Source organism: Brassica oleracea, chromosome C9 (genome assembly GCF_000695525.1).
Source record: "Brassica oleracea var. oleracea cultivar TO1000 chromosome C9, BOL, whole genome shotgun sequence".
In the NCBI taxonomy this organism is placed as follows: Eukaryota; Viridiplantae; Streptophyta; class Magnoliopsida; order Brassicales; family Brassicaceae; genus Brassica; species Brassica oleracea.
Window position 1 is genome coordinate 30,595,995 of NC_027756.1, and position 25,184 is coordinate 30,621,178.

At 39.0% G+C, this 25,184-nt stretch overlaps 1 protein-coding gene across 1 annotated transcript; it reads right to left on the reverse strand.

The window, feature by feature from the left end:
- Nucleotides 1-5,133: 5,133 nt before the first annotated feature.
- On the reverse strand, nt 5,134-6,635 carry LOC106314778. The gene is made up of 3 exons (XM_013752599.1): nt 6,455-6,635; nt 5,570-6,378; nt 5,134-5,478 (listed from the first exon to the last, which is right to left on the reverse strand). The coding sequence occupies exons 1-3, from the start codon at nt 6,633-6,635 to the stop codon at nt 5,134-5,136; spliced, it is 1,335 nt and encodes a 444-aa protein (XP_013608053.1).
- Between the last annotated feature and the right edge of the window lie 18,549 nt (nt 6,636-25,184).

A 25,184-nucleotide genomic window follows, 5' to 3' on the forward strand; every position in this document is an offset into this window, starting at 1 on the left:
AACTTCTTTTTGGTGCAAACCAGTCTTGAGACGACACTGTCTCCTTTGTTCACAAGTGGTGAACGTTTATATCACACTAAGGGAGAGTTAATCTTCTGTGATCCATCCTAGACATCAAGCAGGACGCCCCTGTGTCTCAGGAGTAGCATAAACAACCTCTGAGCAATCCATAGCTCGAAGGTGAAGTCCATCCGCCATCCAAGAAACCTACAATCTCTTGATCCTTTCACCCACGCCCCTTCAAGTGATTCAGGGACTAGACAGCCTATCCAGGGCCGCACCATGGATCCAACAAACGAGACAACACAGTAAATGACCACCTGATGATCAAGTTATTACCAGTTTGGCAAAAAATATGTAGGTTTGAATCAATTCGAAGAGATGATTATATGTGATTGGGTTGGAAGGATACATACCTACTTGTGGAGACCTGGAGCATATGTCAGCATACTTTTCAGCCTTGGTGAATACTCTGCTCGTGATAGAATCAGCTTGGGTCATAAGGAGTTGGAAGATAGTCCATTTGGGTTTGGATTTGGTTTGGATAAAACCCATAACACAAAATGCCGTAAAACAAGAGACATTCCATATTTATATCAAGTTCATATCAGTTTAAATTCATTTTTATCAGATCTGATTCGATTCAAATTTTTGAATTCGATTCATACGTCCAAACCTAGCAGAAAATTTGAATATGATATTTTTAAAGGATTTCAGAGTAAACTAGAGCATTTTTTTTAATTTTGATATATGTTAATTTTTTATACAGATTTAGGTTTATAAATTAATTAAAAAATATTTAGATTACTATCGAAAATTTAGTTAATTTTATTATATAAATTAGATCGAAAAGTAATCTTGGTTTATGAAAAATTAAAATTATATTGGGTTGAACGATATAGTCGAAGGTATATATTTTCTTAAACACTTTCATTCATATTCAGGGATGGACCCATATACAAAAGAAGAGTAATTAAAAGGAGCATCTAAACAAACCACATTGACAAACTAGATTTAAGAAAATTTATGCAAAAAATCTCTTAAGCCAGCCAGGGAACCCTGATGCAATGTAGGATTGGAACAGATCCTCCTTTATGACACTATTTGCAATAAGAAAGGTCGGTTTGAGGGCTTGACGAGATTGTGATTCCACATGCCAAAACAAAAATTCTTGGAGCATTGCGATAAGCTTTAAGGAAAAAGCTCTTAGAGATGGCCATGCATCAGGTTTTGAAAATAGCATTAACAATGTCCCTGTCTTCAGCTGAGAAAATAACATGATCAAAGTGGAGAGACTTCATACTTTCTAAAGCCCAAATCCAGCTTTGAAAAGAGGATTCTGATTTACTGCGAATGTTTGAGAAGGATCTTCTTCCATGCAGTAAAACTTTCCCATCAGCATTCCTAAGTATCCAAGAAGCACAACTTTCATTCATGTTTTTGTCCCAATCAAAGCCAATGTCACATTTAAACCAAGATGAAGGAGGGGGTTTCCATCCAAAGATGATCCTCTTTTTCTTCTCAAGATCAATGGCTTGTTCTTGTTTTTACATTTCTTTGATTAGGAACCAATGGTCAACCTCCTGGAATAATGATGTTGCAAATTTTGTTCCCACAACGAGGCTTCCTTGAAATAGAAAATTATTCCTATTTTTTCAAATTTGCCATAGAATCCAAAGACCACTTCTCCTGATATAGACATGCCAGTTTTGATTGTTCCCCATCTTTAAAACATAGAAAATGTTGGAGTAGATGGAGGAGGGATCAAAACCATTTACCGGAGTAGGGAAGTGACAAATAGCCCAAGATTATCTTGCAATATTACAGTTGGAAAGTACGTGATTCATTGACTCTCCTTCCATACCACAAATTTTGCAGCGAGGATCTACCTTCATTCCTCTTTCGATTAGGTGGTCAGCAACAGAAATAGCACCTCCAATAACTTTTCAGAGGAAAACTTTTATTTTTGGTGCTGTGTTCAGTGACCATATATGGCTTTTTATACCGTTTAAAGAAGGTAGAACTTGACTTGAGACATAAGCTTCCTTTTTTGCCTCCTTTTATGCAAACCAATAGCCTGATTTCACAGAATATTCCCCCGAACGGGTGTGGTTCTAGCAAAGAAAATCAGGAGAAGACACCGCTGGTTTTATCTTTAGAATGATTTCAATATCTTGATCATAAAACAAGTTCTCCAACTTTTGATGATCCCAGAGATCAGAGTTTGGAACCATAAGGTCAGAGACTTTAAGAGTAAGGTCAACCAAGATATTCTTCATGAGAGGAATGCGAAGTCGTTCACCATCAATCAACCAAGGTGTCGACCAAACCGATATAGAAAGACCATTACCAACCGTGTTCCTTAAGCCTTTTTCCAAAAGTTCTCTACCATGCAAAATACTGCGCCATGCGTAGGAAGGTCTGGACCCAAGAGTTGCAGATAAGAAGGAACCATTAGAAAAGTATCTACTTTGCAGAAACCGACTCAGGAGGGAGTCTTGGTTTGAGAGAATCCTCCAAGCTTGTTTAGCAAGGAGAGATTGATTGAATAATTCAATATCCTTAAAACCCATTCCTCCCATTTCCTTTGAAATACAAAGCTGATCCCAACTATAGCAATGTATTTTACTTTTATCCTCTGTTGCTTGCTACCAAAAAGCTGCCTTTGCTGATTTGAGGTTGTTACATGTGGTTTTAGGAAGTTTAAAACAAGTCACGACATATATAGGAATAGCCATAGCCACAGATTTTAAAATAACCTCCTTTCCAGCTTGAGAAAGAAATCTAGAATACCAACCAGACATTCTGCCTTTCATTTTGTCTTGTATATATGCAAGCATTTCGACCTTGGAACCACTGAAACATTCCGGAAGACCAAGATAGGAACCAGCTCCTCCTTCCGAATAAATACCAAGCTTTGACTGAATTTGTGCTTTAAGAGGTGGACATGTGTTTTTGCCGAAAGTGAGTGATGATTTGGAAAGATTTATGACCTGACCTGTAGCTTCTCCGTACTTGAGAAGGATGTCTTGAAAGACTTGACACTGAGAAAGTTCGGCCTTAAATAGAAACAGACTATCGTCTGCAAAAAGAAGATGGTGAACTTCCGGGCCTGCCAAGTTGAATTGAATTCCATTCAAATCTCCTCTAAGTGAAGCTTGATTCATCATGTGAGTAAGACCTTCGGTGCAAAGAACAAAGAGGAAAGGTGAGATAGGATCGCCTTGTCTTAGTCCTCTTTTTGGAGAAATGTAGCCGTAAGATTGACCATTCAAAAGGACTGAATAGGTGACTGTAGTAACACAAGACATGATCCATTTCACCCAGAGATTGTCAAAACCAAGAGATAGAAGTAATGCTTGAAGGTAATTCCATTCCACTCTGTCAAAAGCTTTTGACATATCCGTTTTTGCTGCCATGTAAGATTTTGAGATCACTTCATGAGTTCGAAGACTATGGACTGCTTCATGAGCCAAAATAATGTTATCAGATACAAGCCTATCTGATACAAAAGCTGATTGAGTTCGAGATACTATCTCTGGAAGAAAACGTTGAAGTCTTGAGGCTAGAATCTTGGAAATGGTCTTGTACATTACCGTACATAGGCTGATGGGTCTCAGATCAGACATTACCGAAGCAGTTGTCTTCTTTGGAATCAGACAAATCTGCGTGTAATTCCAATATGAAGGCATATCACCAGTCTCAAAAAACAAAAGAACCTCTTTAGTAAGTTGATCTCCCACTATATCCCAATATTTTTGAAATGAAAAACCTGACATCCCATCAGCTCCAGGAGCACTATCAGGTTTGATTGAAAAAACCGCTTCCTTAACTTCTTCTTTGGTGATCTTTCTTGTGAGAATCAGGTTCATATTATTTGAGACTCTTACCGGTAAGTCTCTAAGAAGGTCAGAGTAATCCACCGAGTTGGAGGATTTAAAGAGCTCACTGAAGTAGTGAATGGCAACTTGACCTTTAGAAGCTTCAGACCGTTGAAAAACCCCATTGATGTCTTGAAGTTTAACGATCTCATTTCTTGATCTCGCCACTTTAACTGCAGCATGGAAAATTTTGGTATTCCCGTCACCATGAAGGATCCAATCATCCTTACACTTTTGCTTCCAAAAGTTTTCCTCATCTTTGTAAGCCTTAACTAAGGATTTTGTAAGATTTTCCATTCTGGGGAAGGAGGGATTCATCGAAGACTGTTCTTGTTCTAGTTCCACTTGAATCTTCGAGATCCTTAATTTGGAATTGGAGACATTCTCTTTTTTCCATCTACTTAACGCCTGTCTACACAATTTGATGCGAGAGGCAATGTTGATGTTTGGATTTGGAGAAGGAGAGTTCCACGCTTTGTTTATGGTTTCAAAGACTAAGGGTTTTTGGAAAAGTCTTTTATCAAACTTGAAGGATCCTCTGTAAGAGTCTTGAGACGAGATTAACTTGATCAAAACAGGGCGATGGTCAGAGCCTCTTTTATCAAGAAAGGCTTGGTTTGAAGCCGGAAATTGATCAAACCATTTTTGATTTCCAAAAGCTCTGTCAAGCCTACTCTGAATCCAAAGGTTATCTCTCTTTCCACTCCATGTGAAAGGGTTCCCCGTACTTGGAAGTTCTATCATGCCGCAAATTTCTAGCATTTCCGAAATATCTTGAAAGGTGGAGTCACTCCTTCTTAGACCCCCAATCTTCTCACAGTTATTTAAAATTTCGTTAAAATCTCCAAACATGCACCAACTACTATCCCTATTGATACTGAATCTAATCAAACGCTCCCAAACAAGATGTCGCAGAATTATAGTTGGGTTGTCGTAAACATACGAGACATAGAACACTTATCTTCATACATGATTTTAATATCCATAACATTCTTGTTCGCATACAAAATATTCACCCCAACACTGTTCTTCCAAAAAAAAGCAAGACCCCCCCAAGTATTTACCGGGTCGACAGTGTAGACATGATCATAACCTAACCAACATTGCATATCTACAAGAGAGTTGTGAGCATTCATCGTTTCCATTAAAAAAAGCACCTCAGGAAAGTACGTACGTCTTAGTTCCGTGAGGCGTTGAACTGTCAGGCCATGAGGATCTCCCAAGCCCCGGCAGTTCCAGCTGATGAAACTCATTAGGCTTTGGACGGTCCCTCATGCGGGACCATCTGTGATGCATTGCTCTTAGCAGCCTTGGATGCAACAACCAATTGAACTCCTTCTTTGTTTTTGAGCAGACTATCTTGAGATGAATTCTGAGCATTCTTCTTATCTGTCCTGAAAGATCCGAAGAGATCATCTTCTGATTTACGTTTTTTGCTAGGAGTCGCGACATCAGAAGTAGAAGCCAAAGTCTCCTTTGTATCCTTTTTCATCTTCTTAGGAGTTTTAGGAATCCTTTTGTATCTTCCACTCTTCCTTTTTGGCTTCTCAGTAGGTGTTGAGATGTTTGAGCCACCAGAGAAGGAGAGGTTTGAGATCTGAGTTGAGGGAATTAAACCAGGAGGCAATGAGAGTCTACAGAAAACAATTATTGAGTGGATTAGTCAATGAATGTCCTGCAGATATTGCCGATGCCATAAGCTTCTGAGGCTGAGAGGTAGTTTCGGATTCACAAGAAGCTTTCTCGAAATCGAAGACGATCCCTTTACCCTTATCAAGGTTTGTTGTGAAGATCGGAGGAGAGATAAGTTGTAACATCGCTTTTTGTATAATAGGATTTTTCTCAGCTTCTTTCACCGAGAAAATCACTCTCTGCTCCCTAGCATGTCTCTCTTCTTTACTTGAGGCAAGGAGGTAATTTCGCATTTCTTGAAGAACCTCCGGAGCAATGCGAGGACGACCCGAGAGAGGATTAATACCAACTTGATCCTCATGTAAGACTCCAAACAGAGGATCACCTTCAGAGAGGAAGGTATGGTTGGAAGTAGGAAGAGAGAGACGGTTTTTACTAGTTTCCACCGCACGCATGTTCTGTTTGTAGGCCAAGAGAGGACAATGTTCCTTTGCATGTGTGAGCCGTTGACATTCCGTGCATCTTTTCTGGACTTTTTCATAGAAATAGTAGATGGTAGTTTGACCACCACCAGGTAAGTTGAGAACCCTTGATTTCTTGAGAGGTTTGGTGACTTCAATACTAATCTTCACACGAACATAGTCTTGCCTCGGAGACTTTTCAGGATCAAAAGCGACCACTTCAACATGACCAATTAGTTCACCGAGCTCAGTGATGGCTGGCTTTGTATAGTGATTAACCGGAATGTTGCTTATTCTGACCCATATTGATACTGATTGGAGATAACCCAAAGGAGGGGTTTCAACCCATTTTTTTATGGCTAAACCCGAATCATTATGAGTTTGCATGCCTTTGTCGAGAACATCTTGAAGATCATTTGCATGCGAAAAGATGAACTGGAATCTTTCTTTGGTGAGAGCGATACCTCTAACCCGATTAACCTTTTGCCACTTCCTTTGGCATGTCTAGAATCAGATTAGCCATATTCTGGAATCTTGGGTTAAGAAGACGGCCTATCTGGCTGCATGCATTTCTTTCTGTGGCGTAGAACTGAGGAAAATCTGGTAGGTTAAAAGGAGCATCATCATCTTTCAAAGAGAGGGCTAAAAGGGCGTTATCCATCTCAGAAGACATGATGAATCAGAACTTAAGATTTAAGAGAAAGGATATGATAATCGGATAAGGTAATTAGGAGACAGGTATGAAAAGACAAAGATCTTTCTTGTTGAATAAACCAAGAAAGATGGTCCAGGGCTCTAGAAAGGAATATTCTATAGAGAGAAAATTCTTATTTTATTCTGCTCAGTCGATGGTATATTTAGATAAATCATTTTTCAATATGTTTTAACTGTCGATTCTTTCTAATAGTGATTTGTCTTCTTTATTTCGGACGTGTGTGCGGGGTCTATCATCATTAATGTGACCCTAACGTCGTCGAAAATTATTTTAGAAAATAAAAAGGTAACTGTTTGCTAATTATTATGCTATTGACAAAAGAAAACTAAGTATTCCTTATATATTAAAAAAAAATTACAACATTTTAAGTATCTATGTGTCATCACCATAATGATTCTTATAATCATTAGAAAATTATTTTGGTCAACCTAAACATAAAATAACTTTTTTATTAAATTAATAATAAATTAATTATTAATATTTTTTCGTTTTTTCCTAAATAAAAATTATGAAATTGCCTAATATGGTTTAAATATATATGAAAATAAATGATTTTTAAAGAAAAATATTTGATAAAAAATTAGTGTATCCTCTATCGTTTTTATTTTAACCTATTAATCAAGAACATTAACCATATAATTTAAAATTATATTTTTCATATATGTTATACCAAAAATGTTAAAAGTCCTATACTAAACTTTTGTGATCCATGGATTAAAATTTTTCTTATGACAAAACGCAAATTATTACAAATTATATAAGTAGAAAGTCTCTTTTAATAAATATGAAGATTAAAAGATATATATATATATATATATATATATATATAGTTTAATTTAAAAAAACTAGTATATATATATATATACTAATTTTTTAAATTAAACTATATATCAATTAAATACATAAATATATTATTTTGAAATTTAGTTCAAACAAGTTTTGTTGATGAAAGGTTTTGAAAAAATATTGACAACTAATTATTTAAATTTTAAATTTTGCATTGAATTTTTTTTTTGTAAAAATTACAAATTTCTAAAACTATTAAAAATCCCAGAATGAAAATTTTGTTATAAGTGATTTAAAGTTTTGTTGTAAAAATATACAAATGATCAAAAAACAATATGATTAGAAACTATTATTTAATAGACATCATATTAAAAATATACTATATATCTATGTTAATATCATTTAAACTTAATTATATACCATATAAAATAGGAAAGTGGTTTTTGGACTAATAAAATTTATTTATGTGTTTGCACCAATTTAATTATATACGTAATATTTATTAATTTTAACTATTCAATATATATTTATTATTTAATATGAAAAGTATATATAATATGTTAAAAGTAATTTATATATAATGTTCATTCCGCGCAAATCGCGGATCTTAACTTAGTCTTTTAAGCTCCTGTCATAAGTTACTGAATGAATGAACAAAGTTTACGAAAGTGGCTGTCAATTTCGTAGTGGGAGATATTGCTCCAACTATAATCAAGTAGATAGATCACTCAAATCCTAACTTTTCTCCACGTTTGAAAACATCGGTATTATTAGGGGAAATTGGCAAAAAGCGACAATCAGAATGTATTTGCCCTTTTATATCTATGAATTAAGAGTGATTTGCAAACAAAATATACAAATATTTGATAATTTACATGCATGGAAAACATACAGGCCCAAACGTGAAGTCTAGCTTATGCCCATGCGAAATGACAGTGGTGATTTGATATACCATGAATTTTATCTACTTTTACCCATGGTTTATGAGTGTTAAGAGAATATTATATGGGTTTGGAGTATGTTTTATAGTCTTTTCAGATTTAGGTACGTTTTGGAGAACTTTGATGATTTTGGAGCCTTTTGAAACCTTTTGAAGTGCAGAACTGCACAGAGATGTCAGATGTTTAACTATGGATGAAGACTTTCCCACGATACGATTGAGCTGATCTTTTGTCACGAGATAGAGATTTGAGCTAGCTTTCCAATGCCACTTGTTTGAAGTCAATCTAACGGTTAGAGCAGAATTTATTCCTGTTTTATGAAGAGTGGTCAGTCTGTCTCGAGAGAGAGAGAGAGAGAGAGAGAGAGAGAGAGAGAGAGAGAGAGAGCTATCGAAGAGACGAATGGAATGTCGATCGATGACACAGCCTTGGTGTCGATCGACGATGATGCCAGAACGCAGGCCGAGTATATTTGAAGACCGACTAAAGCCCAGAAGCAACCAAAAATTACAACATGCCCCTGGACGGCTTAAAACCATATTTATGTGTTTTCTAAACCATTGTTGACTGCTACACTTTCTATTCTATGTTGTAAGTTTTCTCTTAGCTTAGGAGACAAGAGAAGAACTCCTTTAGAGTCTTCTTGGAACTCCATTGGTTTCTTTATTGATTTTATATTCTATATCTATTCATCTATGATTTATGTGCAACCTTTATGTTTGAGTAAATCCACCTGCTAGGTTTAAGATTAATTAGGGTCATGAAGGATTAGCCCAAAATGTAGAATTGCTAGGGTGATAATCGAATCATTCACTGGAGTATTCTTACTGCTTGTGTTTTAGAGTAACTAACTAGAACCCTGATCATAAGATAGTTAGGCGCACGCGACAACATGGTTTACTTGCTGATTTAATTCTACTGAGCTAGGATTGCTAAAAACAAATGATAGTTGATATAGGAAACCTAGTGAACACTTCAAACCCATTCGATTGACGTTTTGAAAGGTGTATCGATCGATATTCATATAGAATCATAGATCGACACTTTCTCATGATCAACAAACGAAAGTTGAGATCTGAGATCTAGACATTATATAATCTAAACAAACGAAAGTTGATAGATTATTACGTAAGTTTGAGTTCTAGGATCAACCCTTAGCATCTATATCATTATAATCCTGATAACCTGAAACCCTAAGTCTAGCAACCATCCTTCCATAACAAACAAACTCTTGATTTATAATCACTGAACAACTACCTTGTTCACCACTGCTTTACTTTATTTACTATTACTATAATTTACCTACCTTAATCATAAACTGTTTAGATCTTTTGTGTACCCTATAACTCCCTGTGGATTTGATTCCTAAGTACTACAACTCGACATCTTATTTGAGAGAATACAAATCATTTAGGATAATTTGAGTGATATCAAATTTAGCGCTGTTGCCGGAGAGCTTTGATCGCCATTAGATCTTGTCTAGTTAAATTTTGTCTAGGTTTTTCTACTGTTTAAGAAAACTCATTAATTTTTTATTTTTTTTTTCTGTTTCAGGTACATGCATCTTAGTACCAGTAACAACAATGAAGAGACGATTTTTTGGTTCTTCAAAGAAAAAGCCAGCTGATTCACGCACGATCCGTAAATCTACGAGGGAAGTATCGATCGACACCCTCCAAGCAGCAGCGATCGACATCTTGAACTAAGCACTGAACAACACTGTTCATCTGATGTCGAACGACTCTGTTCACCATGTGTCGGACGATACTATTCATCGCCGCACTGTTCATCATGGCACTGTTCATCTCAGTACTGTTCATCTCAGTACTGTTCATCTCAGTACTTTACATCTTCCGTCGGACGATACTGTTCATCCTCCGTCGAACAACCCTGTTCATCCCGTATCGATCCACAATGTTCATCTCGCGTCGATCGACATTGTTCACAACGACACTGTTCATTGCGACACTTTTTCCGCGTTATTGTTCATTCCGACACTGTTCATCTCGACACTGTTTATCAAGTGAAAAACGACACTACTTTTGGGGATCCAGAGATGGTCGAGGTACTCATACCGAGTGTTGCTAAGAGGGAAGACTTTGAGCTGAAACCTATATATATCAAGATTATGCGTCTGCGTCCCATTCATGGCTTTCCTCACGAGCAAACAATGGATCATATCAACATGTTTGAGGAATTGGTATTGTTTTTCTTCAATGGAGGCTTTTAAGAACACTACTTCTGCAAACTCTTCCCATACTCTCTTGCCAGGAATGCAGCCCAATGGCTCAAGAATTTTCTACCAGACTCCCTTACTGCCTGGAATGACATCGCAAACGCCTTCCTCAACAAATTTCTCTATGATGTTGCAGCAAATCTAGAAATAGAGATGGAATCTATGTTGTGATATCTTATTGACGATCCCACCATGGCGAAGAGAGATGAATATCATGGATCTGGAGAGCCAAACATAACAGAAGAAGCTGATATGGGTGATCTTCACTTAGCATCGATCGACGGTAGCACCTCAGAATCGATCGACCACACCATCTCAGCATCGATCGACGGAGAATCATGTTTCCGAACGAGACCACTAGAAATCCCAAAAAGATCGAGTTGTCCTCAGGACATTTCAGACTCGACACAGAAGAAAACTGATGCATCAAGTTGTTATCCTGCCCAGATGTAGAAAAAGAGATTACCTGGAAAATTTCTTGGAGCTAGAAGAATTCTTGGAGTTAAAGGATGGAGAACAGCTTGAAGATTTGTATTCGAGAATGGAAGTTACTATGGAAGACTTCTTGATGCTGGAGGAATGGCTTGAAGGAATGGAACGGAATTCAAAGAAGAATTTTGATGACGATCAACATACTTCGAGAGGAGATCGAGAAACTTCACCAAAGGCTAGCATCGATTGACACCAACCTAATGAGATTGATCGACACCCACCCTATATCGTCGCTCGACATGCAACAGATAGGATAGATCTATGCCCACCAGATTACATCAATCGACACACATTGTTGGACGAATTGCAGAGTTGCGTGGTTGAGCTGGAACCGACTGAGGAAAGAATGCACAAATCTGAGAGCTCACATCTTTCTGTCCTCAAACATCAGAGACCACTTATATGGGCAGAAGAAGTTGCTAGGATTCACAAAAGAGTGAAAAGGATAAATGACCCTGTGAAGTTTGTTGTTTCATGCGCTATGGTTGAAGTTGAATTTCCTATCTTACCAGATAGAAGTGTGAATCTGGGTTTCTACAATAGGGCATTTGACGATCATATGTTTGCAGTAGCTTCTCAGAGAGGGTTGAGATTCAGAGGTGAAATCATCAAAGGCTCAACAGAAGAAGCATAGATCGACACTTCCACTTCATCGTCGATTGACACCGGATGCGTAACAGAGCAGAAAGAGGTTGAAGTGTGTCGAAATCTTTTTGATGGAGGCACCACCACGCGGCCAGACAAGTCTGGGAGAAAGAAGATGAGGAATTGGAAGAAGAGAAAAATGACCAAAGGAGGTCCTCAGTTATTATTTTTTCCTCACGTCTTGGATGGCGTCAGAAAATCCAGAGTGAGCAGCAGATGTTTCTCACAGCCATTTGCAAAGCTTCGAGCACTACTTATTGCTGAGATGATAGACAAGGGAGATCACTGTATGGAGGATTTCATAAAAAGTTGTTGAAGCTTCAGAGAATAGACATTGAGACTTGTTTGGAGCTAGTTTGCATTCTCATCCGGACTAAATCAGATCTCCAGAAGTCAAGCTAATGACTAAAAATAAGCGCAGAGTGGGAGGCAATCCACTGTTAGGTAAGTTATAAATATGGTTTTAAATAAGATTTTTGGGTTTTGTTTATTTCAGGTAAAAAAAAGAAAAAAGATGAACAGTGACGACGACCTTGGGTTTTGTTTATTTCAGGTAAAAAAAAGAAAAAAGATGAAACCGAGCGACGACACTGTAGCAGCACCGAGCGACGACACTGTAGCAGTGCCGAGCGACGACACTGTAGCAGCACCGAGCAACGACACTGTAGCTGCGCTGAACGATACCACTGTACCAGTATCGATCGACACTATAGCAGATGTACTGTTCATCAAAAAAGGAAGAAAAAAAAGATCCAACTTTCATGAGTTGAGGACGAGCATCGATCGACGGCTGGCCAGCGTATTAATCAACAGAGCATCACAAATATCGATCGCCGCTTAACTTTGTTGATTGATACTCACATCAATGGAATTTATACTCGCGAAACCTTGTTTAATTTAGTACTTATGTTTTATTTTCTCACCAATATTAGACTCTATAACACTGGGGGCAGTGTTGCTTAATTGTGGGGAGGTTCAACTAATATTATGTTTTACATTGGGACCTGGTCGATATCGATCGATAGTACGACACCAAAAACGATTGATTGCCACTTTATTCTGTCGATCGATACTGACATCAGCGAGCATGTATATCGTTTTCCTTGTTACATTATGTACTTATGATTTATGTTCTTGCCAAACTTCGACTAGATATACACTGGGGACATTGTAATTTAAGTCTAGGGAGGAGGTTTACTGATATTTAGTTTATCTAAGAGTTTTATAAAATAGCACCACTCTTAAACTTATTGACTGTAGAGTGTATTAGAGATACTAAAGTGGATCACCTGCCAATTATCCACACTTGTTGAGAATGTTTTAAGGAACCAAAGCTGATCTCCAACCTAAATAAACTTAATCTGCTTGTCTTGGGGCTTGGTATACATTAGATTGGATTCCTCCTGCAAGTTTGGAAGGTAAAATCTATAGTATAAAAGATTGAAATGATTTCTTGCGGTTTAGAGGGGTAGGAGTGTCTCCTGCGACCCCATTATTCTACTCTAATGAAATGATCACATATCGTTGGAAGGGAGGGGTAGGAATGTCTCTTTTGACCCCATTATTCGCCTACACTTGGCAAAAAAAAAGAGAAAGATAAAAAAAAATCAAAAAGAAGGTGAATAAAGATGGGCTGTATAGCATCATTGTTCATTGGAATTGAGATTCAGAGAAGAGAGAAAGAGGGAAGAAAATGATCAGATAAGACTACATGTCTGTTCAGAAACATGCTTGAGTAAGAGTCCATGTGTCTTTTGATCGATATTCCCAAGGTAAAGCCTACAGTTTTTATATATGTACTAAATGAGATAAGTAGAGGGGCGAGTTAGACAATATTAGATCAGTTGCTGGTTAGATGAATTTGGTTGCTAAGTTAGGATATGGTATTTATAATATCTCTAAAGTTAGAATTGATTTGATGTTGCTTGCAACATTGTAAAGGTGATGATAGTGAGTTCTTGAACTGTGTGAGTCCCTGCTGTTTTCAAACCTCTTTCATAAAGACTACTCTATGTTTTGCTTGAAGACAAGCAAAAGGGTAAGTCTAGAAGTGTGATATACCATGGATTTTAACCACTTTTAGCCATGGTATATGAGTGTTTTAGAGTATATTATATGGGTTTGGAGTATGTTTTAGAGTGTTTTCAGGTTCATGTACATTTTGGGGCCTTTTGGAGCCTTTTGAGTTGCGAAACTGCACAAACGTGTCAGATTTTTAGATATGGATGGAGACCTTCCCATGGTGATATTGAGCTGATCGTTTGACACGATATAGGGATTTGAGCTAGCTTTCCGATGCCACCGGTTTTAGGTCAATCTAACGGTTAGATCAGACGTTATGCATGTTTTACTGAAGAGTGGCCAGTCTGTCTCGCGAGAGGGAGAGAGTTGTCGAGGAGACGAATAGAACGTAGATTGACGACACAGCCTTGGTGTCGATCGATGGTGATTCCAGAACGCGGGCCAAGTATATTTGAAGACCGACTAAAAATCAGAAGCAACCACAAATTACCAAGATGCCCACGTACGACTTGAAACCATATTTATGTGGTTTCTAAGCCATTATTGACGGCTATGCTTTCTATTCTATGTTTTAGGTTTTCTCTTAGGTTAGGAGAGTAGAAAGGAACTCCTTTAGAGTCCTCTTGGAACTCCATTAGTATTATTGTTGATTTATATTTTTTATCTATTCATCTATGATTTTTTTGACAAATTTCATGTTTGAGTAGATCCACATGCTAGGTTTATGATTAAATAGGGTTATGAAGGATTAGCCCAAAATATAGAATTGCTAGGGTGATAATTGAATCTTTTACTGAATTATTCTTACTGCTTGTGTCCTAGAGTAGCTAACTTGAACCCTGATCATAGGATAGTTAGGCGCACACGACATCATGGTGTAATTAAATCTGCTGAGCTAGGATTGCTAAAAAATAAACGACAGTTGATCTAGGAAACCTAGTGAACATTTCAAACCCATTCGCTAAAGCTTGCTAGAAGAAACATCGATCAACACGACGACAGTTGTATCGATCGACGTTTTGAAAGGTATATCGATCAATATTCATATAGAAACATAGATCGACACTTTCTCATGATCAACAAACGAAAGTTGAGATCTGAGATCTAGACATTAGATAATTTAAACAAACGGATGTAGTTGATAGATTATTACTTAAGTTTGAGTTCTAAGATCAACCCTTAGCATCTATATCATTATAATCCTGGTAACCTGAAACCCTAAGTCTAGCAACCATCCTTCCATAACAAGCAAACTCTTGATTTATAATCAACTGAACAACTGCCTTGTTCACCAATGTTTTACTTTACTTACTACAATTGACTATTACTATAATTTACCTCGCTTAATCATAAACTGTTTAGATCTATTGTGTACCTTAGCTCTCTGTGAATTCGATCCCTAAGTACTACAACTCGACCTCTTGTTTGAGAGAGTACAAATCAATTAGGGTGATTTGAGTGATATCATGACCCTATGCCTCTCTGTCTCTCACGCTCATTCTATTCTTTATATTTTATCATTATTGTTTATCTCTCTCTTCTTTGCATGTTTAATTCTCTTTTTTTTTGCCTTCATTTCAGAAAAAAAATTCAATTCAATCCAAGAACTTTTGTTTTTCATCAAGGTGTTCGTATTCGAATTACGAAAATTAGTTTTTTTTCTACTGGATCACATGCATGAAGAATATGTTAGTTTTGAATGTGGTTACACGGTGGCGCGTGCATGGACCATTTCTATTTCCACATGCAAAGGTTGTTCCCAAAAGGAACAATCGAGGGTCGCTTGGGATCATGAACTTAGAACATGCCGACTTTTCCACTGCCCACCATCATATTTTCAAGGTTTATGGTAAAACAAAGCTACTTGTAGCTTCATGCTCTAACAAATGCTTCTTTTTTAACCATCACCATCCATCGCCGCCTCCGTTGCATTACCGTCGCAAGGTAACATCTCCGGTGGGCCAGTTCAGAAGACGAGAGTTAGTGATATCACTAAAATTACCGTAAATGATTTGGACTCTCTCAAATAAGAGTTTGAGTTGTAGTACTTAAGGATCGAATCTACAAGAAGCTGAGGCACACAAAAGATCTTCAACAGTTTATAATTAAGCTAGGTCAATTATGGAAATAGTAAATTGCAGTAGTGAACAATGCAATTGTTCGGTTGATTGGATTGAGGTTTTGTAAACAATTATGAGAAGCGTTAGACTAAGGGTTTCTATTCACACAATCATGATTATAGTAGTATAGAGACTAAGGTTGTATATTGGATATCCTAGAGCTCAAACTAAAAAAATAATCTTTCAACTTCTGTTTGTTTAGATTATCTATTATCTAGATCTAAGACCTCAATTGTCATTTGTTGGTCTTGAGAAAGTGTCGATCGATGCTATCAATGGATAGTCGATCGATACACCTTTCAGTCTGTCGATCGATGCAACTAACGAGTTGTCGATCGACGTCCCTTCTAGCAAGCTTTAGCGAGCGGGTTTGAATGTGTTCACTAGGTTTAAGTAAATGAACTGTCGCTTGTTTCTAGCAATCCTAGCACAATATGAATTAGATCAGACAAAGGACCATGCTTCCGCTTGCACCCAATTATCTAAGAACAGGGTCCTAGTTAGCTACGCTAGAACACAATCATTAAAGGCAATTCAATTGATGGATATCCAGACAACTTAGCAATTCTATATTTTGGGCTAATCCCTCATGACTATCTGAACCCTAAACCTAACAAGATGAACTACTCAGACATAGCAAAGCAATTCATATCAAATAACATAAATAAATTCATAAATAAATTAAGGTTAGAAATACTGGAGTTTTAATATAAATTTCGGAAGGAGTCCTGGATCTTCTCTCCAAATCTAATAAAAAGCTTTGTTGTACGAAAACTAGAAAATAGGAATAGTGTAGAAAGCATGTGTTGCCTAGAACAATGGCAGAGAACATAAATATTAGGTTCAAAGTAAGCCATGGGTATTTCTGTAATTATATCTTGACTTGGGTTTTAAGCCGGTTGGGCTTTGCATTTTTTGCTGTCGATCGATAGCACAGAGTGTGCATCGATCGATGGTGGACTCTGAATGCCGACCTAGAACTTGTTTGATGGTCAGCTTCGAGCTTCCTCTCATTTTATCTCCACAATGCACCCAGATCACCACTTTTCTCCAAGTCATCCCTGAACCTGTAAAAGTGCTAAAAGGACTCCAAACCAACATAGGTAGTTTCTAAAACACCTATATACCATGGCTGAAAGTGGGTAAAATCAATGGTATATCATACCCCCCAGACTTTCCTTTTTGCTTGTCGTCAAGCAAAACAAAGGGTACCCTTTGCAAAGAGGTTTTAAAAATTGCAGGGACTCACACAATTTACAATCTAATATGATCACTGTAGTGTCTTAGGGTAGTTTGTGGTCGAGAAAATCAAAACCTCTAGATTAGGTAAACCTTGGTTGGGATGCTGTGCATGGTCCAAAAGAAGACATTTTGTCGAAGAAGAATTCAAATGGTTCGGGTAATTTGCGTTTTGGTCGATTCGGAAGCGAGAATGGTGGAGTAGATGGAAGAAGAGGAGAAGAATGCACTAGGGAGTATGAGGAGTAACCTAGGAACATTTCCTAAGGATTTTGGAGTCAGAATATGGAGTTTGGTCGAAGAAAAATTTATGTGGTCAGGAGGAACCCGGTTTTGGTCGAAATCTTTTCATCGGGTGAGATTTAAGCAACAGAACAAGAATGGAGCATTCAGGAGTTATTTTATTGACAAAATATATCCACTTGAGGATTTGTTAAAGTTGATGATGTGGCAAAGGATTATTGATAAAAAATGAAGAGATGATGTGGTAGAAGATAACTGGTCGAGGAGGATGCAAAGTGGCGCGATTTCAATTGAACCAAGTGTCGATTTTTCATTGGCTCAGAGAGGAGGACGTGTGGCACCCCCAGGGAAGTCTTCTAGAAGCGGGAACACTTGTCCTTGTGTAAAAGATCTCAGCCATTTGTCACATTTGTCACCAAAATGGAATGTGGTGATGACACCTTGCACAGCCATGCATCCCACCCTTTTCCTATAAATACCAAGCCATCCCCTTGCCATTTTCCCATTCCAAAACCGTGCCTCACTTTAGAGAGAGAGTAAGAGAGACTAGTGGGAACCAAAATTCACACCGTCGATTATAACAAATAATAATAGAGGAAAACCGAGTGAACCCGTTTTTCCATGAAGGTCCGAATTCTCTGCGTAATCACTTTAGAACGATAAAAAGATAGATAATCGCTCAGAGGCATTTTATTGAATAGTATGAATACAAGATTTCTCTGAGAGGAGTAGAGATATGCTAACTATCGAAACAACAAGACAAGAGGCGGCCAAGACGTCCTAAGCCTTGCCGTGCTAGTCTAACCACCTAAGCCCTAAGTTCTCTAAGCTAGCAGGAGTTCTCTAAGTCCAAATTCTCGGGTCCCCTTTTCTTCTGCTCCTGCTCTCCATATATAGTCGCTCTAGGTCGGTGGCCCATCCTTCGCCTTCGGGCCTAAGTCTATCTCTTTTGGGAATATTCCATTTTTCGTCGATCTTGATAGTTATCCTCGAATCTTTACATTTATCTTTGGAAACTTAGCATTTATCGTATTTCTGCGAGTTAGGACAAACAGTCATAACTTTTATGGGCTCAAATCCCTTCTGAGAGCGTAGATTGGCCTCTAGACCAGTTTGGATCCTTGCGGATCGTTCTTAGGCCTTTTGGCGTTTATACGATTTCTCTATCTATGAACATTGAGTAGTTTGAGAAACTCCGATGCGAGCTGCTGAAAACTTCCGATAGAGTTTCTCTTAAGGCGAGAAAACCACACGAGAGCTGCTTGATAGACCATCGATTTGACCTACTTTCACCCATGATTTATAGGTGATTTTACTACTAATTATTATATTATAGAGTCTATTTATTATATTCATAAGATCAAGAGTGATTTGGAGATAAGTGATGATTTTGGAGCATTTTGGAGATATTTGGAGAAAGCACCCGAGATGACCATCGAGCTCGACCATCGGTCGATATGGTGGAACAAATATCGATCGATGTTCACATCAGAACATCGATCGACAGCGAAGCGCGCAGAAAGCCCGTTTGGTCACAGCCGACTTGAAGCCCAAGTCTTCACCAACTTACAAGATTACCTCTGACGAGTTTTAACCTAATTACATAAGCTTTGCCACCATGTTAGAGGCACAGTGTGCTTTCTTGTGTTTCTAGTTTTACTGTTATCAGCAAAAGGTTTTTAGGATTTTGATAGATTGGTGAAAAGATCCAAAGTTATATTTGTGATTGGAACTCCATTGATATCTGTTTACTATTCTAATGAAGTTTTCTTACCTAATTGCTGTAATGAATTGCTTGGCCATGTCTGAGTAGTTCCATTGTTAGATTTTAGCGTTTAAATAGGTTATGAGAGATTAGCCCGAACTATAGATTGTTGAGTTGTGATAATAATCATTAGGATTGTCATTAACACCTGATTCTAGATTAGCTACCTAGAACTTGCCCTAGGATTGTTAGATAAAAGCGATTGCTTCAATCTCATCCTGAAATCATTCTAATTGAGCTAAGATTCTTGCTGAGAGTATAGCGAGAGCTGATCTAGTGAGCCTAGTGAGCATCATTCAATCTGCGCATAAAGCTTAACTTGAAGCGCGTCGATCGATATACATATTGGATAATCGATCGACCGAGTGAAAGGTGTATCGATCGATATCCCCATAGGATAATCGATCGACACTTGCTATTGATCGAACACATTTGTTTGGGTCATTAAATCTAGTTAATAGACAAGTTCAGAAACGCGAGAACTGATTGACTTGTTGCTTAGTTGTTGAGCTCTACATTATCATGCATGCAACTCATTAGGCATCTGTAAGATTATAATTCCAAGTTTCCTGAATAAAAACCTCAACAAATCAATCGAGCAATTACTTGCTCAACAAAACTACAAATTTACATTTTAATCATTAAACCATCCAACTTAACAAATCCCATTAGATTTATTAGGTTCCCTAGCTCCTTATGGATTCCATCCCTAAGTACTGCAATTGAACCTCTTATTTGAGAGAGTAAATTCACTCTTTAGGGTAATTTGAGTGTTATCAAATTTGGCGCCGTTGCCGGGGAGCTTTGATCACCTATTAGATTTAATTTTGTTAAGTTTCTGACATAAAATTTTTTTTCTTGGATTTTCAGGTACATGCCCAACAGTACCAGAAGAAACAAAAAAACTCAACTGCTATTCTCACCAGATCATGCAAGTTTGGAGCGTTCAATTCGCAAAGAAGCACGCTCCTCATCGATCGACAACAATGCTTGTTCGTCGCTCGATCCTCATCCTATGGACAATCTGGAGAGGTTCAAGGATCTCATATCTGCTACTAAAGTCGAGGGAGTCTCTGAAGACTACCTCATATGCAAGCTCTTCAAGTACTCACTTGCTGGAGATGCTTCGCATTGGCTTAAGCAGCTACCACCAGGATCCCTAACATCCTCGAGCGACATCAAGAATGCATTCTTATGCAACTTCTTTGATGAAGCACGTGCTGAAGACTTGAGGAGCAAGATTGCTACATTCAGCCAGGAGCCTGCAGAATCATTCAGAAGCTCGTGGATCAGATTCAAGTCTTACCAGAGAGACTGTCCACACCATTGATTCAATGAAGTACAACTACTCAGTACTTTCTACAGAGGCATCGCGGTGCAGTACCAGATGGCTCTTGATGCTTCCAGCAATGGGAACTTCAACACCAGGAATCCAGAGGAGGCAGTGAAAGTCATTGAAAATCTAGCATCTAGCAGTAGCACCAAGAACACTGACTTTGAGAGGAAGAGATCTGCCACCATCCTTGGGAATGATCAGATGGATGAGGTGAGGGAAATGCTGGACAGTGTTCACAAGCTTCTCAGGAAGAAGGTCTGCCTTGTTGAAGATGCAGAGGCTGTAGACAGAGAGGGTAGAGCAGAGGAAACATATGTGAACTTCATCAGCGGAACTGGATTCCAAGGTTCTGGAAACCAAGGTGGAAACAGAAACTCCTATGGAAATATGGGCAATTTCAACCAGAGTTCGCAGCATCAGAAACCCTACAGCAACAACTACATCAACAACAGGGGCTATGGAAGCTCTTACTACCAGAAGCAACCACCGCCAACTCAAGAGAGCAAGACTGAGGATATGCTTGATAGAGTTCTCGAGGGACAGCAACCCATGACAGTGGACTTCAATGGGAAGATTGATTCTGTCTACACCAACCTGAACACAAAGTTTGAGACTTTGAACACTCATGTGAAGAAGCTGGAGATGCATGTTGTTCAGACAGGAGAAGCTTTTAAGAGGCAAGGAGCCTTGACAAGAGGGGTAGAAGATGATGTGATGAACCACCACGTGAATGCCATCATTGGGGATGATTTCTGGCAAGTGGTGAAAGAATAGAAGCTGCAAGAAGGAAATCTCGAAGTAGAGAGTCTGATGAGTTTCGGCGGATCGCATTGGTGTCGATCGACGCCAAGCCACGAACATCGGTCAACAGAAGTCATCCAAAACCGATCGACATCCTCTCCTGGACATCGATCGACAACACCTACGGAGTCAACCTCATCTTGCAATGCCGTGAGGATCATGACTCACGAGGAGTTCGCAGCAAAACACCCAAATCCGCCCAGCCCTGTCTACGTAAAAATCGATCGACATTCTGACCCCGTTAACGATCGACATTCTGACCCCGTCATCGATCGACATCAAGAGACAGCCATCGATCGACAACCGCCAGCGCCCATCGATCGACGAGCACATATTACATACCGAGTGCAGATGCCGAAGATAGATGTTGCACGTCTAAATGAACTCAGGCCCAAACCCAAACATTCAGAAAAAACCAGCAGAGGCCGTCAGGATACCTTGAGAAGATGAAACAGATTCTATGGAGGTTGATAGGGTTCCTACGGGAAGAACCCTAAGGAGAAGAAAGGAAAAAGTGGCGAAACATCTGAAGAGGGGGGCTAATGAAAAAGGAAAAGGAAAGTTTCTGAAAAAGAGTCTTCAGAATTTTAAACCATTCGAGGAGACTTATTTTACCCACATATTGTGGATGTTCTTCAGAGAAACTAGAGAGACAGAAGAAGACATTAGGAGAATGTTCTGTGAAGCTAGAGAACATATGAGGAAGAGGGTTACATTGAAGAAGAAGAGTGATCCTGGGAAATTTGCAATACCATGCACGGTGAAGGGTATTGAATTCCCACATGCCTTGTGCGACACAGGAGCATCGGTCAGCATCCTACCTAGAGGTATGGCAGACCATCTAGGTCTGCAGGTGGAGCCTTCTAAGGAATTATTAACTTATGTGGATTGTTCTCAGAGAAGCTCAGGAGGAATGGTGAGAGACCTAAAGGTTCAGATTGCTAATGGCCTAGTTCCAGTAGATTTCCATGTCTTGGACATCAAGCTGAACTGGAACTCTTCTCTATTACTTGGGAGAGCCTTCTTGTCAACTGTAGGAGCAATGTGCAACTTGCAAACCAACCGGTTGTGCCTAACGCTCATAGATCCTCATGTCCATTACAACCCTATTCCAGTCAAGAAGCCACAGACGACCCCCAGAAAAATCAATGATCCAAGAATCATTGCAGCATGCCACTGTGGAGCTGAGTACGAGTACGAGACAGAATACTCAGCGTCGATCGAAACTCACACTGCAACATCGATCGACAGTGCCCAGCAAAAATCGACCGACGGAGCGGAAGACGAATCGGTGGACAGTAATCAAGGAGAATGGGAAAACGATTACTACAATCCCACTACGGCAGCACACAACATGCATACGGAGGAGTACGATGAAGATTATGAGGAAGAACGATCCGTAAAAGAAAGAGCGATTTTTGACGAGGAAGATAGACTTCTCCATCATTCCTCTTGGAAAACGAAGTCGTCATCGATCGACAGGAACGGTTCAACATCGATCGACACTCAACTTCATCAACCAAACCACCTTCAAGCATCGACCGACATCGCCTACTACCCATCAATCGACACTAACGTCGACGCTACCCAAGACGGAGATTAATCAATTGGAAGTTGGATAGATGATCGCCATCACGAGAGCTACGCAGTAGAGACAACATACCGTGATCAAGGAGCTGATGAACTTCATGAGGGTTTCACTTATGAGGAACTTCTCAACATGCAAAGACGCGATGAAACAGATCAGAAACGAGCAGAAGCTGCTTGGGAAAGAACACAAATCAGCCATCCGATCGACATAGCTATTTATCCATCGATCGACATCAATCCTTCAACATCGATCGACATCAACAATAAAACATCGATCGACAGCCGCCCAAAACCAAAAACCACTGTAAGCAGAAAAAGATAAATCTGATAACCACTCAGACGAATTTGGTATTTTCAGGGACCCATATGGCTACGCAAAAGCAATAGATGAACGTACACTGCACGTATCTCGAGAGGATATTGCAGACATCCTTCAGACATCAAATGGGGCAGACAACCTCTTCATGCAATAACGCACTATTACAGAATACCAGCAGAAGGTTACAAAGGAGTTCTAAGACACAGCTGGTGGCATAGATAAACGCTTCAAACAGAAGGCTCGACACCCTACCCGACCATCGATCGACGTTGACGTCCCAACATCGGTCGACTGACGTCCTTAATTTGGCATAAGAGCCTTTGATCTTTTCGGTACTAGGAAATTCTACTGGAAAGAAAAGGATGAGTATGGAATCTACAGAGATGATCAGGGATACGCCAGAGATGTAGATGGACACACCATTCGTGTTCATAACAAAGATATCAGAAGACTTCTGGAAATAGCTTCGAGAGATGAGCACAGCTACATATGTCTTCCAGATATTGCTAGCTCATTCACACAAACCAAGCTAGTACCAGAAATCTACACCAAGGATAAGATCAATGAGATGTTCTATGGAATCTGCGGAGAACAAGAGAAGAACAAAGAAGACTTCCAGATGAAGCTTGATGGAGTCTACTATCCATTGAATGATAGTATCAGTTGGCTAACTACTTGCATGGAAGAGATGAGGCAAGACAAAGCTAGAATTAAGCGTGCGACCGACGTGTCTCTCTCTACATCGATCGACAAACATCGACAGGCATCGATCGACAGTCGCTTATATGCATCGATCGACGATCGCTTTCCAGCATCGGTTGACGACTATCCACCACACTCACATATGATGAAGTCTCAACCAGATTTTCACACAAGGGAAGAGATAGATCAGTTGGTAGAAGGGATCTACGGAGCTCTGGAAACTACATAAGAGAGGCTTGATAGGAGATGTAATGACATCTATTTCCCAATGGATCTTAGCATTAATGCTTTGACTTCCAAGATTGAAGCTATTCAAAGGGAATTAGTGGAGATTCAGAGTTACATTGCCTGTCGACCAGAAGCATCAGCATCGATCGACAAACGCAGCAATAAATCGACCAACACTCACAGACAGACATCGGTCGACAACGCTACAAACCGAGGGAGGTTAGTACAAAAGGTGACATCAGCATCGATCGACAGACGCAACAATAAATCGACCGACACTCACAGACAGACATCGGTCGACAACGCTACAAACCGAGGGAGGTTAGTACAAAAGGTGACATCAGACATGTTTGACGCACACAACCATGGAGAGGAGATCTCAATTGACACATACGCCACAGTTATGAGACATCAGTTCAATCTTGAGAGTCTTGGAGATAGATTGCAGAAGATAGAAGATGCAACTACAATAATGAAGGACAAATGGTGTAGAGGAGATGATGCAATGCGAGACTTCACTGGTACATGGTTCAACAAGCGCAAAGAAGAGATGGGGACTTGTTTCCCAACAAGTGCCAGCTTTCAACATCACTAGCCCAAATCACCTCCAAAGTCTAGCTAAATGACTATAACAAAGCACTGAGTGGAAGACAACCCTCTATTTGGTAATATTTATTTGGTTTTTATTAATCTACTATTTATGTTGGTTTTTAATTATTGCAGGTCATAAAAAAAGGATCCGAGTAGACGATTGCCGTGAGTATCGACCGACGAGACACTGTCGACATCGATCGACATAGCATCCCCTGCCGCGACCGATATCAACATCCTTACATCGGTCGACATACGTTCCGGTCTGGTACATCGTTATAACTTGTTACATTACGTACTTATGATTTATAAACATAACTCCGACTGAGTTTACACTGGGGACAGTGTAGTTTAAGTCTGGAGAGAGGTTTACTGATATTTATTTACTTATTAGTCTTATTAAAATGTTTTCAAATTAAGTTATTATTGAGTCAAGAAG

Coding starts and splice junctions, on each gene's coding strand:
- LOC106314778 (XM_013752599.1), bottom strand. CDS start 6,635: ATGGATAACGCCCTTTTAGCCCTCTCTTTGAAAGATGATGATGCTCCT. Junction 6,379..6,454: donor GCCAAAGGAAGTGGCAAAAG/GTTAATCGGGTT, acceptor ATGATCTTCAAG/ATGTTCTCGACAAAGGCATG. Junction 5,479..5,569: donor CTCAGAAGCTTATGGCATCG/GCAATATCTGCA, acceptor CCCTCAACTCAG/ATCTCAAACCTCTCCTTCTC.